Source organism: Epinephelus lanceolatus, chromosome 24 (assembly GCF_041903045.1).
Source record: "Epinephelus lanceolatus isolate andai-2023 chromosome 24, ASM4190304v1, whole genome shotgun sequence".
Classification (NCBI taxonomy): domain Eukaryota; kingdom Metazoa; phylum Chordata; class Actinopteri; order Perciformes; family Serranidae; genus Epinephelus; species Epinephelus lanceolatus.
Genome location: NC_135757.1, coordinates 23,660,653 through 23,680,477, shown reverse-complemented (window position 1 = coordinate 23,680,477; position 19,825 = coordinate 23,660,653). Strand labels below are relative to the sequence as shown.

At 41.1% G+C, this 19,825-nt stretch overlaps 1 protein-coding gene across 4 annotated transcripts in view; it reads left to right on the top strand.

The window, feature by feature from the left end:
- The first annotated feature begins 2,646 nt into the window (after positions 1-2,646).
- LOC117249740 (FERM, ARHGEF and pleckstrin domain-containing protein 1-like) overlaps positions 2,647-19,825 on the top strand; it is an 86,604-nt gene continuing 69,425 nt past the window's right edge. For 3 of the 4 annotated variants that reach the window (XM_033615435.2, XM_033615434.2, XM_078165924.1), the window contains exons 1-2: positions 2,653-2,863; positions 12,413-12,640. In XM_033615435.2, the coding sequence (XP_033471326.2) occupies positions 12,467-12,640 (174 nt within the window). In that variant the 5' untranslated portion in view covers positions 2,653-2,863; positions 12,413-12,466. Of the gene's footprint in view, positions 2,864-12,412; positions 12,641-19,825 lie in introns of all 4 variants that reach the window. The other variant, XM_033615433.2, reaches the window with a different exon arrangement.

Below are 19,825 nucleotides of genomic sequence, written 5' to 3'. Positions count from 1 at the left end.
AGTACATGGAACCAGCCATCACCCTCCTTTTCACTGCTTCGCTGTTAGTTAATGCTACTTCTAGTTTCAGGGTCTCAGGCATGTTATGTCCACTCACGTTCTCATCTCTCACCTCTCACAGATTCTCATTTCTCCTCATCATCTTCCCTTTTTCCCAGTATATAGGACTACTGTATACATTTGTTCAATTTCAATCATTTAAGCTATTTAGAATTGGGGGGGACAATTTGTGTTTTTCAGAATTTGGGGGGGACATGTCCCCCCGTCCCCCCCGGGATCTGCACCCATGTACTCATAATTTAGACAAAAAGGCCCTGTAGGTGTGTTTTACATTATTATGTTTCCATAATAAGATAGATTAATACTATTCTAAACACTGTCGGGTAGCTTCATCTACAACAATGCATCATACTGTATAAAGTCATGATTTTGCATGTAAAGTCTTTCTCTACAAAGTGTTGTCTGTGGTTGTAAAATAAATGCAGTGGAGGAAAAGTATAATATTTCCCTCTGAACTGTAGTGGAGAGGAAGTGGAAAGTTGTGTGACATGGAAATGCTTGAGTAAAGGTCCCCTAAAATTAGTATTTACAATAGTTTAGTAGATGGAGTAACATATACCCTAAATACATAGGCAGATTATGAGACAATGGGCCCCTGGGCATGGATATGCAAAGGGCCCCGCCACCTCTCCTACGTAGGAGCAAAGCACACAGACTTTATTAATTCGTATCTTTGTAGTCGTTACACATCTCTTTGTGATTTTGTGTCTCTTGGTTGTCGTTTTGTGTGTATTTGTGTTCATTTTGCGTCTCTTTGTGGTGATTTTAGGTCTTTTTGTGGTGATTTTGCTTCTCTTTGTGATCAATTTGCAATTCTTTTTTATAATTTTGCATATCTTTGTAGTCATTTTGCATTTCTTTGTGGTGATTTTAGGTCTTTTTGTGTGATTTTTCATGTCTTTATTGTCATTTTGTGTCTCTTTGTGGTGATTTTAGGTCTTTTTGTGGTGATTTTACATGTCTTTATTGTCATTTTGCATGTCTTTGTGGTGATTTTAGGTCTTTTTGTGGTGATTTTGCTTCTCTTTGTGATCAATTTGCAATTCTTTTTTTATAATTTTGCGTATCATTGTAGTCATTTTGCGTCTCTGTGGTGATTTTAAGTCTTTTTGTGGTAATTTTGCTTCTCTTTGTGATCAATTTGCGATTCTTTTTTATAATTTTGCATATCTTTGTAGTCATTTTGCGTCTGTGGTGATTTTAGGTCTTTTTGTGGTGATTTTGCTTCTCTTTGTGATCAATTTGAGATTCAATATTATCATTTTGCATATCTTTGTAGTCATTTTGCATCTCTTTGTTGTGATTTTGCGTCTCTTTGTGGTGATTATGTCTTTTCGTGGTGATTTTGCATGTCTTTATTGTCATTTTGTGGCTTTTTGTGGTGATTTTGCTTCTCTTTGTGATCAATTTGAGATTCTTTATTATAATTTTGCATATCTTTGTAGTCATTTTGTGTCTCTGTGGTGATTTTAGGTCTTTTTGTGGTGATTTGCTTCTCTTTGAGATCAATTTGCGATTCCATATTATCATTTTGCATATCTTTGTGGTCACTTTGCATCTATTTTTTTTGCTAATTTTGCGTCTCTTTGTGGTCATTTTTCCCTTGTTATAATGAATTTGTGTCTCTTTGTGGTCATTGCTTGCCTTGTTGTAGTCATTCTGCATGTCTTTGAGGTCATTATACATCTCTTTGTAGTCATTTTGTGTGTCTATATGGTTGTTTTACCGATTTTTGTTGCAGTTGTGCATTTCTTTGTAGTCATTTTATGTTTCTTTGTAGTCATTCTAATTCTCCTCCTTGCAGTACATGTCTCTTCGAGTCCCATTTTGCAGGTGAAGGCCAGGGGGCCCCCTAACACTTTGGACCCCTGGGGCTGTGCCCAGTAGACAGACAGACAGACAGATAGATAAATAGATAGATAGATAGATAGATAGATAGATAGTACTTTATTGATCCCTGCCTGGGAAATTCTTGTAGAAATTCTGTAGGCCTGTTCATTAAGCCATTCATGCCTGTATACAAGTATATAGCCAGTGTTTGTGCAAGAAATATATATATATATTTCAATAATAAAATACATTTAAGTTACACACTATATGCACATACTAGGTGATTTTTTTTTTAAATACGATTTTCACTGCCTTCTTATTTTTAACTTATGTGGCGTCAGTCCATTTTTAGATTTTGTTTTTGTTTAAAACTTTTTTTCCTAATCCACAGAAATATTAAAATACTACATTTCTACTCTTAAATTTTCCAACATGTTTTACTGACTCTGTATGGTGTAAAAATCCCAAATAAATTATTTTTTACTTAATTAATAGCAGAATATTTAATACCAAGCAACCATATTTTATGCCAGTTTAATCCTCCATAAAGACAAGAAACATGTTTTATATTATATTTCTGAGAGGCTACATTTATTTGAGCATTTTAAATAAAGAACTCCAGTACCGACCTTTGCCTCCACACTGTCATCTCCCCGCTCCCCCATGCGGTGGCGCTGTTCATCCGCCCTGGCTGCACTCTCTCCCTGCCTGGCTGACACTGGAGCCGGGGCGCTGTGCTGGAGGCGGTGTGTGGAGCTCTTTATTGTTCCAGTAGAAAGCTCAATGCACGGTTTCCCACATTTGTCTCAATGGCTACCGCACAGAAACCACGTCCCACCTGAGAGGGAGCGGTTCGGCTGCGAGGAGAGGACTCACTGACCCAAACTTAGAGCTCGGTGCGGGATTTACCGTCCGCCTCGGAAATAAACGCTCCTACAGACGGACAATCTGTGGATCCTGAAGAAAGAGAGGGGTAAGGAAATTATGCTATCCGGATTATGAAGCGAGGTTACACGTAGCCTCTCCGGTGCTCCTTGTGTGGGGCTCACTTGTGTTCACATTCAGCTACATTTGTTGCAATATGCGTTTCCAGTTTAGAGACTTTGGCTCCTACAGTGCGTGATGTTTGATGAGCCTGCTGTCTTAAAGTATAAGCTCGCTTCCATTGCAGCCAGCCTGTTCATTTTCCTAATCGGCTGAGCTGTAGGAGGTCCAACAGAGCTTCTTTTACTGTAAGCTTAATTAATGATAGACAAGGGTCTCCAGGAAGTGCTACAAACATTTACACAAAGTTAACATTTCCTGCATGTTAGTGTTTAACTGGCATGTGCTTTTGGTGATGTTTTATATTGTGGATTTTTTCCAGCTGCCTTTCCATTCACCAAACCTTGTCTTTGTCATCACATGCACATTAATATATAGCACACACACACGCACGCACACAGCAGCCCTGTCTCTTGAGTGTGATCAGGTTGCCTTTTAGCCTACTGACATCTTTACTCTGGCCTAAAGGATTACTCTGCTAACCTACATCCTGGGGCTTACACTCTCAGCCAACTGTACTCTAATGTGTGTACCTTTATTTAGAGGTGTGTCTGTTTCACTTCACTTGACAAAGCTGCTGCATGTTGAGCAGTATCGCGCCTCCTAGGTCCTCCTTGGTGTTGTCACTGGCAGCTGATAATGTGCACGGCACCCATAAGGTGACAAATCCCTTTCATTTATTGATCTCGTGGGGGGGGGGGGGGGGGGCACCCCCCTGTTGGAGGGAGGTCAAAGCATAGGGTCAGTGAAGGCAGCACCTAGGGTCAGCTTTGTTCTAAATTAATATTGGGTACGATTTAGGGGGATTTGGTAGCATCTAGCAGGGAGGATTGCAGATTGCAACCAGCTGAAACTTCTCCCTGTAAGATTTCCTTCATTGGAGATTGGAGCCGAATTATTGGCTCCCGGTTGGACCAGGTGATTTAAACTGGTAAAACACTGAATTAAGCTGTTTCATGTTAGAAATTAGTGTGTCTTCCTTGCTTTTTGGCAAACTGTGAGCCCAGCATCTGCAAATGTGTGCTCATCTTATTTCTGATCCAGGTGTTCAGGAGGTTTTTACCAGGAGCCGAATTATCCGTAGAGGTTGCTTCCTCTCCGAAACTAACAGACAAGGTGATTTAAGCCAGTACAAACACTGAATAAAGCAGTTTCAAGTCAAAAATCAGTGATTCTCCAATGCTGTTTGGCATGTCAGAGACAGGCCACGAGTGAAACAATGTCTAATGTGTGCTCACTTTTTTCTCTAATAACTTAAGAGCCAGACGTTCAGGAGGTTGTTACCAGAAGCCAAATTATGTGCAGGGGTCTCTTCCTCTCCAAGACAAACAGACCAGGTGATTTAAACTGGCAAAAACACTAAACAAAGCAGTTCTGCGTTAAAAATCAGTGATTCCCCAATGCTGTTTGGCATGTCAGAGACAGGCCACTAGCGAAGCAATGTCTAATGTGTGCTCACGTTTTTCTCTGATAACTTAAGAGCCAGACGTTCAGGAGGTTGTTACCAGAAGCCAAATTATTTGCAGGGGTCTCTTCCTCTCCAAAATAAACAGATGATTTAAAGCGGTAAAAACCTTGAATAAAGCAGTTTCACGTAAAAGAAAAAGTGTTTTTTGCGACGCTGTCGTTGTGGAGGGGCTGCTAACTACAGTGGCCAATGTGAAAACGTTAATGTCCCTATCTAGAGCCAGTGTTTGGTTTGTCCGTTCTGGGCTACTGTAGAAACATGGCTGTGCAGCATGGTGATTTCCACCTGCTCCTTATGTAGATAAAAACGGCTCATTTTAAGATAACAAATTCACAACAATTCTTATTTGCAGATGATTATACACTTAAGAACACATACTTTTGTATTGTATTCCACTTCTGCCAATATATCCCCTTAAATCCTAAACACTGGACCTTTAATCGTTGGTGGAGCTAGGGGGGGAAGCATGGTGTGCCTAATCACTATGCTGCCCTGTTCCCTGTCCACTTTTAAAATCAATATCACACCCATAACACCAGGAGAATTGGCGTTACACTCCCTTTCCTTCACACAGCCTCACAATAGAAACTCTCCTGAGAGCAGCAGAGCAGCTTAATGGCTCAGCGGGTGAAGAGTGTCACCTTGATAAAATGAGGTATCAGACGCAGCCTATTGATCTGTCAAGGGCCGCGTTGGATTGTGGCCTTGATCTCACCCTCACCTGTGCTTGTCAGGTTGTAGTTGACGCCTCAGGGTGTCATTTGTCAGTTTAGTCAGATACAGATGTTTATTGGATGCTGAAATGGCAACAAGTAACACAATCAGGAGATTAATGTGCTGCCTTGATGGTTCTTAGCTGAGGCTCTTGGAGCTCCACACTCATATCTGCATTTCCAGCATTTCATATTAGTTTTCATGGAGACTCAGTCTTGACCTTTGCGGCACATACTGCACAGTATATGATAAATATTCTAAATGCATTGTCTGCCTGCTTCAGTATTCCCAGAGCTTTTGGTTGAGTTTTCTTTTAATTTTCAAATGTAAAGCCAATTCTGTCTTTCCAAATTATATCCCTAGGATGGCAGGTCATGATTCTTTTCATTGCTGATTAATCTGACAATTGTTTTCTCGATTAATTGGCAAGTTGTTTGGTATATCAAAGCAAAATGTTGATCAGTGTTTCCCAAAGCCAAGGGCGTTGGTTTCAGTTGATTATTTGGGGGACGCACATGAAATTGGGAGTTTGGGGGGCAAGAAAATGTTATGGTTTATGGTGTAAATGTCTTTAATTATGTCAAAGTAAAAGTCATCTGCTACTTTTTATCTTTTTATTGGGAGGGGGACAAATGCACGTCCTAAATATTAAAGGGAATGTGTCCCTCTGAGTCCCCCCCGAAATCTAAGCCCATGAGGTCCTCAAATGTCTTGTTTTGTCCACAGAAAGAAACCTCATGTCTCATGTATAAACATGTAAGCATATGCACAAAACGAGGTCTGAAAAAGGCGTAAGCCACCTCGCACGGAAAAGTTGTGATGTATAAAAACAGACTTGATGGGCGAAGCTTTGACTCATGCTTACTAACATTTTGGAGATAGGAAATTGGCGACGCAGATGGTGAGGTGTAAGCCTGATTGTAGAAATTGTTGAATATTTTTTGGTGCATGCCATCACACCATTTTTGGCTTTTGTCTGAGCATACATTTTTAGTATGGATCCTACGTATTGTTTTATAAATGAGACCCCAGAAAATATTCACATTGACAAAGCTGGAATCAGAGAATTTTGCCTTTTTTCCCCTAAATTTTTATTAATCAATTAAATCAATAGATAATTTATCATTGCAGTGGGGTGGCACGGTGGTGCATCAGTGGTCAGGGTTCACTGGTTCGAATCCAGGGTGGGGCATTCAAACGCCGGGGTCGGGGAACCTTTCTGTGCGGAGTTCACATGTTCTCCCCGTGTCAGTGTGGGGTTTTTTCCAGGTGCTCCAGCTTCCTCCCACAGTCCAAAGACATGCAGGTCAGGTTTACTGGTGACTCTTAATTGGCCGTAGGTGTGAATGTGAGCGTGAATGGTTGTCTCTGTGTGTCAGCTCTACGATAGTCTGGCGACCAGTCCAGGGTGAACCCTGCCTCTCACCCAATGTAAGCTGGGATAGGCTCCAGCCCCCAGCGACCCGCATCAGGATAAGCGATCACAGAAAAAGAATAAATAACTTTTATATTTCTGAAGAAAATGACTCAAATTGCTTAATTGATTATCAAATAAGTTACTGATTAATGTAAGACCTGACAACTAATTGATTAATTGTTGCAGCTCTAATATTCCTGTACTTTTCCCAAAGCTGTAACACTATAACACCAAAGAAAATGAACAACTTTGATTATCAAGTTCTTTACTACATGCCAAATGCCAAAAAAATTGCTGATTCCAGCTTCCCAGATGAGTATTTTTGTCTTTTAAACATGCAGTAAACTGAATATCTTTTGGTTTCAGACTGTTGGTCCGACAAAACAAGACATTAAACTCACTTTGGGCTGTAGGAATTTGCAATTTTTAAAATATTTTCCAACATTTTATAGACTAAATGATTCACTGAGAAAACAGTCATGTAATTAAGTAGTAAAAATACTCATTAGTAGCAGCCCCATGCAACATATAGGTAGCTAAAATGATTAACAGTGCAAGATTTCCAATAGAAACACTGCTACAGTTAGCTTAGTGGCACATACAGCATGCCCATCACTTCCTTTTTCAGTGTGAGCTTGTGACCTCTGATCCACTTTTACAACAGTTTCTGTAATCTTGACATGTGTTGTCATATTCCCCTAAATATAATCAGCAGTTTTATCTCATGATACCTTGAAAATCCATTTATCAAAGGGTTGAATGTCAGGCCTGTTTTATAGCTGGCAAATGTTACAGATTATGCAACCTCCATGTGAATATTCTTACCCACATTATGTAACAGTATGTAACATATGTGCTGTCTTTATTTATTAAAGTAAATAATTAAAAGGACTCAAACCAGATTTGTAACCTCTTAATGTCTGTAAAACATAAAGCTTTCTGTAGATGTATTCGTGCACACACGCTCACATCCGATTCCCAGAGCCTGGCTTCCCTCTCACAAACTCTTGGGAAACTTTCAGCTAACACCAGTTCAAAGGCTGCTTGAGAGGCCTCGGTCCCTGCGAGTTTTAAAGCCCCGCTGCTGGAAGCTCCCACAGTGGCTTCCTTTGTGCCTGTGTGACCAGCTCGCTCTGTATTCCTCACAACCAACTGCATGTATAATCCCCTACCCTCTGCTGAGGAGATGATGAAACTTGTGCTTCCAAATTTCCACTCTTTTGCTGTGAAAGCAGGCGATAGCGCTAAATTAACAGCTAGTGGGTTATTCTCAGTGTCTTGAATCAATCAAGTCAACATTTATGAGTTTGTTCATGAGCGAAAACACATTTAAAGAACTGTGAAAGTGTTTTGGTGCCTTTGCAGGGTCAGGGATGAGCTTTTTAGACACTGGATGTTAAACCATGGAAAGGTACTCTCTTGCTTTAGTTGCTGGTCTTAAAATGTCTGAAACGTACCCTGTCGATTGCCATGTGCTGAGACACTAAATATGTGTAGGAGACAAACCAACGGTGCTGATGTTTGTCAGGGTAATTGGCACCTGCTTGTTAGTGAATGGTTAGGTAGAGCTATAAAGCTCTGAGCTGACACTTGTTTTGTTGTGAAGGGTAACTCTTACTGAGTGAATGTAGGCTTACAAAAGAGATAATTCAAGCACTTCTTTGAGACTGAACTTCCTCTTTTTGTCAGGCACTACTCTCAGACACTCGAACCGGCTGATACTGAACGACTAATCAACAACAGAGCAGAGCGTTCGTTTCAGCGCAGTGGGGAAGTAGCACACAAGAACAAAGGAATTTTCCCACAGGTGTAATGAGTAACTTGAATGTCAGGTCCCTTTATTGTCGGGTCACTTCCTTGGCTGGGCTCCAGTTTCCAGTTTCAGCTTTTGTCACTGAGGTGAGGAGGAGAGCTGCTGGTTTGTGTGTGCAGGTGGAGGGATTAGTGAAAGGTAGGGTTTTGTTCTCCTGTTGGAAATAAAAGGGTAGATTAGGTGTGAAAGAGCAAAGGTGAAGTTTCTCTGCAAGCTGTTTTTATTTTGTTACCACGAGGAGGAGCGTACAGTATATTTTTGTTGTAAGAAGATGTCCACTTTGACACTGAGGTCTGAGGTCAGTTGCAGAGCAGCTCCCCTGGAGCTTGTAGGCTTTCACTAGCTATGTGCCATATCCGGGGCCTCTTCCTTTGGACTGTCTGGCCTTCAGAGGACTGACAGCTCTGCTGAAGGGCTGCAGCTAACAATTATTTGCCTTATCACTAATCTTCTGGTTATTTTTTTCCAATTATTTGAGAATATCACAGCTATGATGTCAGAAATTGCTGCCCATCACTAGTTCTTTATGCCCAAAATCTAGGAATGCACTGATTTATCGGGCAAACATTGGTAAGGTGGATACTTGGCTTGTTGACTGACTGTCATCACCTTTTCAGCATGTCACATCAGTTTTGCGCAAGCTAAAAAGGAGGGCTCAAAACAAAAAGCATCCTGTCATCCTGGCTACAATAGAAATATTTGGGATGAACAGATACCTTCCCTGGGATTCCTTTGGGATGAAGGACCACAGTAAACTCACTATGGACACAAATAGTTGATAGAGGATAGGGGCGGCTGTGCATCAGAGGTAGAGTGGGTTGTCCACTCATCAGAAGATCAGCAGTTCAATCCCCGGCTCCTCCAGTTCGCATGTCGAAGTATCCTTGGGCAAGAAACTGAACCCCAAATTGCTCCTGATGGCTGTTCCATCGATGTGTGAGTGCATGTGAATGGTTACTGAGTAGCAGGTGACGCCATGTATGGTAGCCTCGGCCACCAGTGTGTGAATATATGTGAAAATGGGTGACTGTAACGTGTTAAAGCACTTTGAGTGGTTGGAAAAGTAGAAACCAGCACCTCTGCCTCTTAAATGCACTGCAGATGTGCACATGGTGTTGGTAGGTTATTCTGTCAGAACATTGGAACTAACAGCTAATAGAGGTTGCATTGAAATCAGCAGGAGGAGAGTTAGTTAACGTTAGTGGTTAGTTGTTAGCAGTTTGAACTAATGGAGGTTGCACTGAGTTACATTGTGAAGCGTTATTGCGTAAACATCTGAAGCTGTATTCAGTAAAAATGAGTGTTGGGCAAAGGTTAAGTCAAGGCTTTACCCGACTTATAATGGTGCCAGTCGAGTCAGATTAGCTTCTTTTTTTCATATGAAGTTATAGTTTGAAGTTTGAACGGGGCTCAGCTGGATTTTCAGTGCAATGTAGCAAACAAGCTTATGGTGCTAACGACGGATCAGAAATGTGAAACAGCACCAAACAAAAGCCAAAGACCGTGTCGTATTAAGTGTCTGTGAGCTGTAAATGTACCGCTGCCAAGCAGAAGAGAGAAGATGATGTTATCTCTGAGCCTTAAGCAGGATTTATGCTTGTGTGGCAGACCGTACGCACGTGGCCTACGCTGTTGTGAGCATTTCTGTGTCACTCTGCAGTTACACCTCCAAAACACACATTAAACATGGCTTAATAGAGACAGTTTCAAACACAAGTACACAAATCAGCTTCACTATAACTCGCAGCATTCACAGACAAACACTTGTCTTTATCTGGACACTTTTTCCCCACAAATACAACATGCTAACGTTTTTAGCACAAGCCTATGGCATTTTACATTGTATAAATTAGCCTAGCAACTAGCAATCTTTTCCTACTCTCATATAAAACCAGGGACAACAGCAACATTTAACAAAGGTAACTATATAATTTGGGTCCATTACATCTCACAAGGTTCACCAACAAAACAATTATCTTATACTAAACACGTTTTCCAACCAAATATAACATGCTAATGTTATTAGCACAAGCCTATGGCATTTTACATTGTATAAAGTAGCCTAGCGACAAGCAGAGACTTCCTCTGCTCATATGAAGCCAGGATGAATCGCGAAGTATAAACCCCTGAATGATAAATTACACACAAGACTTAAAATGCTATTTCTGTGGAGGCTTTATTGTCTTCACAATTTATTGTTTCTTATCTTTCACCTTACAGTGAAAAGTTTCTCCTCCTCTGTGCCACTGCATCATATCCGCATTCTTTACCAAAGAGTATTGTGAAAGTCAAGAGCACTGTTATCTTGGAAAATTAAATTTTTGGTAAGCATCTTGAATAAATACAGTTGTTTGGAGGAGACATATGTTTCCCTGGCACAAAAAGAGTAATAAATAACAACAAAAACATTAGTATGGGTCCAGTTGATCTGCCAAATTGATATTTTAAACATTTTTAATGGCCCAGAATTTCAGTGCAACCCAGCCAGAATGTCGTATTGAAGTTGCCTTTTTTCTGAGTGTCCATCATACTAATCACTGATTCATTGTCTTTATTCAATAAAGTGTTTAAGCTCTGCTCTGTATGATGAGCCTGCGCCATCTCCCCAAAATAGATGATGCACAGAGGCGTCACCATCGCGTCACTGTACTTCCCGTCTTTGCCTCTCAGAGAAAAGTGACCGGCACTGTGTGGATTTTAAGGATAGTCCCCAAAAGACCGCAAATTACACACCAGCTTTATTCTCCAGATTTGGGCAAAAGAAGGCTGTATTTCTCAGGCACATTTGGACGAGACTCTGGAATCAGATAACCCCATTAACCTCAATGACATACTGTATTTGGACTTGAAATATGGACCTGACATGCTGCTCTGGGAAAGACCTGTGACTACAAACAAAGATCTGACAACCTGTTAATTATCATGATGTCCAATAGGTCCCTCATGACATATTGAATAAATGATTAATTAACAAGAAATGGTGACCAAATATGACTGAACTGAGGACAGCCTTGTCCCATACACGACCCATGCCCTCACATCACCACTGTGTTTGTACATTGGGGCAGTTCAGCCGTGTACACCCTCAGCCGTGCATTGCCCCTTGACTGTCTTCTAAAACATTCCTTAGCTGTGATGTCACCAACCGTCTGAGAGCATATTTATTGTCTGAGGTTGAGGTTTATCAAGTGTGGGATGGAGGTGGGGGCGCTGAAAAGTTTGTGTGTCTGAAAGAAGAGCAGGGGGGGGGGGGGGGGGGGGGGGGGTGTGAGCGAGCGTCTTTGTGTGTTGTCAGACCGTATCTCATCTGCCCTACTTGTGTGTGAAGCTTTGATTCATGTCTGAACTGGCCTTAAACACAGCTCTGTGTTTGCTTCATAGGAAATCCCACCTGTGTGTGCCACAGCTGGAATAAGTGTGTGTCTAGTGAGGTGTGAGACATGTCTGTCTGCTTCTTTGTGCACTGGCCAAACTCTAACTGAAGCTGTCATTTTGTATGAGGTTGTTCTGGTCATTTCATCATCCAAACTAATAAAAAATCCCTGACTAAATGTCTTGTGGTTTTTACATTGTGCAAGACCAATTTAACCCAGACTGAATAAACGTGGCAGGATTCTTCGCACATTTCTTGATCTAATTAAGCCCAATGTTCCCCTCCAAGCAATGTTTTCTACATCAGAATCCCTGACTCCCTTTAAATGTGAGACAAATGTTGTATTTTTCCGCATTTGAGAACCAGAATGCAACTTTTAGCCTTCATTTTCTTCTTAAAAGCAAAAGGCGTTTGACAATTCTTATACAAAGATTACAGGAGTACTAGTATATAAACTTACCAAAACCCCGGATGTGATGCTATTTAGGATGAGGGCCTATTTAGAAGCTTGGATGTGAGAGGAAATGCCTGATCCTTCAGGCTTAAAACAGCCTGCTGTGTATTTTAGAAGCCCAAAATAACCCTAAAATCACAGACTGAACAGTTTGTTGGCTTTCCTGGCTTGACGCATATAAAGAGACGCAAACTGCACCCCGAATTTTGAGTGAAAATGTTCTGTTCTTTCTCCTCCAGACCTGAACAGAGGTGCCTGCAGCTCGAGAGCCCCTCACTGTAGCGTCCGTCACCATGGTCGAACCAGCGGACAGGCCGTCTACAGCCGGACAGAGGCTGGGCGCCCCTGAAAGTTTCGGGGTGTCCACCTTGGAGCCAGGCCTGCGTCCTCCTGTCCAGGCTCCGGGACGACAAGTCTCCATCAGGGTTCAGATGCTCGATGACACACAGGAAGTCTTCCAGATATCGGTGAGTACAGGCATAAGTTTTGTTTTCTGTTTATCTCCGTCCTGCTGGAACCCCATCAATCCATTATTAGTTTTGGTTGCAAGAGGATGGCTCAATATGCTCCATTTACCTTTAGTCTTATCTCCACTTCCTGGAGGTACACAGGAAGTGGGATAGACGCCAGCTTCCTGTCTAAACACACCACACCTACAGACCCGTGATCCTTCCTCATAGACAGAAACACTGCAGCCTTTGCTCCCCCTCTGTCATTGTCTCTCACTGTATCCCATCCTCTGCTTTCTGTGTGTTGGTTTAAAGGGTAAGTTTGGTATCTTTTAAACTGGATTGTAGTTTCCCATGCTCTTGTGTCTAAGTGACTAATGGGAATAATGATTTTTGAAGTTGGTCCAGTATTTAAAGAGTGCTGCAGCCAGCAGCAGCAAAAACAGGCTCCAGTGTAAACACTGGGCATGTTCACAATTTACGCCCTCTGAAAGTTCTTGTCTCTCCACTGACAGGCTCGGATTATTACTCTAGGTGTCTAACAACATTATGGAAAGGATCCTGACAGAGATAGACCTTTTTGTTTAAGATTAAGATCCTTTTTGGTTAACCAGAAACAGCCCCAAAATCACAGTCCCCAAACTCACCAGACTCCATTTTAAAAAAACAGTAATTTTAGCATGTATACAGACAGCCTATTTTCCACATCTAACTGGGTGAAATAAGGATTTATTTCAACTAAATCAGAGTTGGTGATTGTTGGAAGAGTAGAAAGACTAACAAAGGCAGCTTTTGTGAGTTTTATTTTGTTTCTGTCAACCTTGAATCAAGTCTGTTCAACAATGGTAAAATTACTGTTTATTGAAATGGAGTCTGGTGGGTTTGCCGATGGCCATTTTGGGGCTGTTTCTAGTTAAACTAAGGATCTTACTCTCTAAGGAAAAGGTCTATCTCTGTAGGGATCCTTACCACAATGTTGTCCGACACTTAAAATAAGAATCTGAGCCCGTCAGTGGCAAAAGCAAGCACTTTTAGTGAGTGTTAATTGGCGGTTCAAACCTTCCCAAAGTGTTTACATTGCAGCCTTTTTCGTTGCAGCGCTCTCACTTAATACTGGACCAGTTTAAAAAGGTGTCCTCTCCATCAGTCACTAAGACTCAAAGACATGGGAAAATAGGGTCCAAGTTGAAAAATTCAGAACCTTTTCTTTAATGCTGACAGGCTTCCCACCTACACTGCTGAAGCTAAAAATATATGCTCCCATGACATGTTATAGGCTGTCCTATGTCTGTCATACTCTCATTTACTCAGTCACAAGCAAACACAACTGTATATTCTTTGCAGATATTGGCCAGTATTCATCCTGATCAGTCATCTAAAGTATTTGCATGTGTTTTGAATCCTTCTGCGAGCTTCACTGAGGGTGTGTGCTTCCATGTAAGTGAGTCTGAGGCATGTGTTTGTCTACAGCAGCTCCCTGGCTTCCTAATGCAGGGTCCTCTGAGAGGCTGCACATGCAGCAGCTTTAATGACCTCGGTTCTGCGGTGCTTTGGTATGTCATCTCCGGGTGGGAGTAGTCCTGAATTTCTGAATTAATGCCTGCCGCAAACTGACAGAGAGTTTGGTTCCATGCCCTTCTCTGCAATTTGCACGCCTTTCAGAAAACCCAGCCGCTGTATTATCAGCTTAAAGTTCGGGGAGTTTTTTGTGATGATAATTAAGAAAGATTGCAGCGAGTCACTGTCTCAGCTGGCTTGTAGAACATCCAGAGCTGCCAGTTTTGGGAGCCGTAATTGGCTCTTGTGGAAAATGCCAAGAATGTATGTGGTTGTTAGTGTGTTGTTGCCTCGGGATGTGTCTCTGGACAGTTTGACAGAGGGCTGGGATCTGGTGTCTGTGTGAGAGGGGTGTCATCTGCATGTGTGTGGGTTTTTTTTTTTTTTTTGTTTTTAGCATTTTCCAAAATCCTAAATTGATGTCTTCTCAAATTGATGTAAGAACCCACAAAGCAGCAGCAGGACTCCTCAACGCCTCATGACAACCTCATCCAACTATGTTTTTCTACCCTCAGTCTTTCACACACGTACAAATGAAATGCCTGATGTCTGTGGAACGTATTTAGACGTCACGTCTCAGACCGCAGGAGACCGTCAGTGAACAACAGCAGCATGACAAAATACTAATACTGCACTCACACACCGTTGTTCTCAGCTGAGATTGTTTGGTTGCTGTTACAAGAACGAAATGTGCACCAGTAGAGGACTGGACCCAGAATCATAATGAAGGGAGTCGTAGAGACGGATAGAAGGATCAGAGGACTGATGGAAAAGAGACCTGAGCAAGAGCTGAGGAATGGTTTGAAAGCGAACCAACCAAATTAATGACTTACGATGTTTTCAGTGCTTATCACAGACTGAGAGAAATAGGGGAGGCTTTGTCTCTTGAGCTTGACTCACGTACTCTGTCTTTTTCCTGTTACAATGCCTGCCAGTGTATTTGTGCAGTAGGTGTAGTCTAATGTGTGAATCAAGAGATAAGCCTGCAGCCCACACTTACGTTGGCGCTGGATTGGGCTTTTTGTCACTACAGGCTGGCTCATTAACTGAGCCTGTTATCTTAAAGCCTCAGCCAGGGGGCTGCAGAGCTGGAGCCATACATCTTCAAGATCCAAAACACGGGGCTTTTTTACACTTTAAAGGGATAGTTCAGACATTTTGAAGTGGGGTTGTATATTATCCATGGTCAGTGTATTACCTATAATAGATGGTATTTGGCATGCCCCCAGTTTGTAGAAGCAGGCATGACGAGCAGACTAATGTCTTGCTGTGGACGGGGGTCAGCAGCAAAATGGATTTTAGCCACCGAAAAAATCTACATCAGTCAAAGTGTATGCAGTATTTATAATATTTTACAGTAATTTTACCTCACAGAACACAGGAGCTGCTCGTTTACTGCTGCTTCGATCAGTTAGCTTGTTAGTCTTATAGGGTGACTTTAGTGTTTTAAACTGTTAGGGATTTGTGTTTTCCTGTAGCCCCTGTCCACAGCAAGACATTGCTTGGCTTCCATGGTGGTACCTCTGTCCACTTCTCCACACTGGGAGTGTGCTGACCGCCATGTACTGTAGGTAATACTGACGCTGGAGAAGTACCTCATACAACCCTACTTAAAAAATGCAAATCATCCCTTTAAGCGTCAGTGTTGGAATGCCGTGGTGCTGTTGTAGTGTTGACTTGAGCTTCCCATGGTCGGTGTTTGAATTTTAACCCTTTTCACTCCATGTTTAAATGACCTCTGCAGCAACATGCTTTACTTTTAAACCCACTGGCCACTTATTTTGGGTTTGGAAAAGCCCAGCATGGCCTTTTTGTGCAAATAAGACCTCACAGTTCAGTCTGCATTGTGCTTTTCTCACATCATAGGTACTGTGATGTATTATATATTTCAGCAGGGCAGATAGGGACGCTCTACTTTTTCTCTTCCAATACCCAAACTCATCTGAACACAAATACTGATGCATCATTCAAAATGTTTTGGTCCAACATGCGTCTTCAATAAAGTTACATCTCTTAAATCCAGGTAGCTTGACCCTGAGGGCTCAGGCTTTTTCATCCTCAAAACTCTGCGTCCTTATGATAATTCTGTTGTTTATGAAATCAGCTGTATCCTCGGGCTTTCAGTCGGGAATGTGGACGGACTCTATTAGTCAGATTCCCACGAGTGGGAACATGGAATCCATTAGAACAAAAGGAGATCCTCCAGAATTTTATCAGGACTCTTGAGAGGCAAAGAGCCTGAATACCTTTTAAATCTAATGCAGCTTTTCCCTCTCATGGAATGATGGGAATCATGGGCCAATCAGTGTCTGCGTATATCACACAGTAAGACAGTTGTTTATTGATAAGTCATATTTCTTATTGTCATCGTCATTCTTCTCTCAGCTGACTTTGTACATTGTTTGAGTGTACATTACATCAATAAAATATCATGACATGACATTGGCACAGAATACATTAGTGGACGCACACACACACACACACACACAAAGGAGACTTCATTATTAATGTGGAATGGTAGCAGCGTGGTGGAGGAGTGTGTGAGTGCAGAACGTCATCGCTCACTCCCACCTGGTGAATAATTGAAGGTGGAGAGGATGTGCTGTGTGTGTTTGTGTGTGTGTCTGTATTTGCCTGCATGGTGAATAAAGACGGATGTGTGTTACTCATTTGCTTTCAGTTGGTTTCACCTGCTTGGATGTAATTCAGCATCAGTGAAACCATTCACAGAGCCTGTGTGCGGATGCCTCTCCCACAAGTTCAACCCTAACCTCATTTTCTCTCACTGTGGCCACAGTGTGTGCCCTTTTGACTCAGTCCTTTTTGATATTTGATTTCATTACAGTTTTAATCCGTTACAGCTGCAGTGTTTACTTGTATGTCAGAGAGAGAAACTTTGTTGCATGATTGTTTGTCTTCACCAGTAAAGCTTCCCTGCCCCAGATTCCCTCAGTTTATCACGAGGTCGCAGCATGCAGTCATGGAGGGGAATTTTCCAAAGGAAACCATTTTGGTTTTTGTGGTGAAGATTATTAAAACTCAGCGAAAAGGAACAAGTGACTGCACTTTACTATAACTCACACCTGTTTCTCAAAATGTATTTTAGGGATATTCCTTTTAGTGAGATTACTACCACCTTAAAAGATGATTTTTTTTATTTTTTTTATTATTTTTTTTAATTTTTTATTTAGAAAGAGCACTTACAAGTGGCAATGTCATAATCAGGTAAAAAAAAAACAGCATAAAACATATGTATACAATGACATTATCAAATACGTAGTCACAGATCATCTGAGTATATCTCCATATAGCTCTTTCAGATGTTTTTGAGCCTTTATGTAAACATTAGGTGTGAATTATTTACAAGAACACGGGAGGCCTTCACATTGGAGAGGTATAGAAACAGAATATCAGTACATCCATATAACAAAATAAAAAGTTCAGGTTAAAGGTCACAAAAAATTACCTGGGTCAATACAACACTGTTTGCCTGACCTTTTCCAATAATTTAAGAAAAGTCTGGTCTTATACGTTTAACATACTCAGTCCATTTGCTCCAAATTTTGTAAAATCTATCTTTCTGGACTTGAAGGGAATATGACAGCCGCTCCATTATGTAAATTTCATAAATAATGTCTATCCATTCATCTATAGTGGGTAAGTGGGGTTTGAGCCAATTTCTCGTAATAACTTTTTTGCTTCCAGCCAGGAGAATTAGAACCAACTTTTTATCGTTATTTCTCCATCCGTCAAATTGAATATCTCCCATATAAACTGTATCCATAATAAAAGGAATATTGACTCCAAATATATTGTTAATGTGTTTGTGGATTTCCTGCCAATAAGGAACAATGACTGGGCAGTTCCAGAAAACATGATAATGATTGGCGTCGTCCATCCCACATTGTCTCCAGCAGCTGGAACCCCCTCCCCCATGTCTCTTTTGTAAAGGTGTAATAAAAAACCTAGCAACGTTTTTCCAACAGAATTCACGCCAATTAGTGGAGCAAGTTGAAGTCCATTGTATGAGACATATTCTTTTCCAAGCATCCTCTGTTATAATCAAATTGCCTTCTTTTTCCCACTTTTCTTTTATATACCACGTATTTCCTGATTTGGGATGGAGTACATCTTTATATAATTTAGAGATAATCTTAGTACACGGAGATTCTGATACTGACAAAAGAATTTTCAGAATTCCTGTTTCTACATTTGGTCTCAGATTCTGGTTGAAATAGTTTCTAACTTGGAGATATCTATAGAAATCCTTTTGCTCAAGATTGTATCTCTTCTTTAAGAATTCAAAACTATGGAATGTCCCCTCCTTAGTAAATGAGTAATAGTTTGTTAGGCCTTTAGCTGCCCATTTTTTAAATCTGCCATCAGATCTGTTTGGAATAAAGTCAGTGTCATAAGCACACCATCGCAGTAGTTTAATTGAGTCATTTAAATTACAAGTTTTTACAATTTCCTGCCAGGTTTTCAATAATATATTAAACCAAGGGTTGCTTATGTTCAATTGTTTATTTAAAAGTTCATTATCTGCAATAGTAGCTTCAATAGGTATCCCTTCTAGTAAGGCATTTTCAACTTCTTTCCAACGTGCAGAATAATCTGGGGTACATAAGCAGATCAATGGCCTCAGCTGTGTTGCCAAGTAATATTCTCTTAAGGAGGGGAGACCCATACCCCCCTCTCTTTACTCAGTTGTAAGGTCTCAAACCTGATCCTGGGTTTTTTCCCCTGCCATAAATACCTGGATATCATCATATCCCATTCTATGAATTGTTTGGTTGGTATTGGCACTGGAAGATTTTGGAAAAGATAGAGCAATCTTGGCAGAATGTTCATTTTAATGGACTCCACCCTGGAGCTTAAGCTCGAAAGATGATTTTTTTTATTGTCTTTGTATCCAAAACCTAATGTATCTTGTTCCTCTGTGCAGCAGGGCTCTATTGTTGTCCAAAAACTATTAAAATCACATTAATGAGCCGCAACAAGCTCTGGTTGACACGTTCCTTCATTATAACAAACAAAGGCGCTGCTGCAACTACCCTGCTGCTGAAAATCCTCACTGCAGCACCAGACGTGTTTTAATCCGCAGCAGAAAATAGTCCCTTCAGCTGTTTTGGAAACAATTTTGCACTTTTTAAAGATTTACTCCCTCAGGAATGAATGGGTTTGGGGTTTAGGACCACAGACATTGTGAAGATGTTGGCAAGTACAGACAGATGGACGAACACATTGTTGGTTTTGGTCCTTTTTTTGTTAGTTTACAATAGAGGAAAATATAGAATTTCACAAGACGCATCCCTCAACTGGATCTGGACCCAAACCAGAACAACATAAACTTGAGCTTTACAGAGAGAGGAAAGCCGGGGAAGAAGAGCAAAACAATGTGACAGTGAGTTTAAATGATAGGTTTTGCTCTGTGTAAAAAGAGCAGGGAAAACAAACAGTCTTGATCCAGTCAAGTCTGGAAACTTTGGAGCCAGCATCCCCATCACAGCCAAGTTTTTAACATCTTTTTAGCCAAGATCTGCATACGTCTCATTCTCTAGTGGACCTCCATTTTGTTTTAATTTAATTAGATTTGACTTTATTGCCTTGTGTCCCAGGACGTCAGCTGTTTCACATCAATACAAG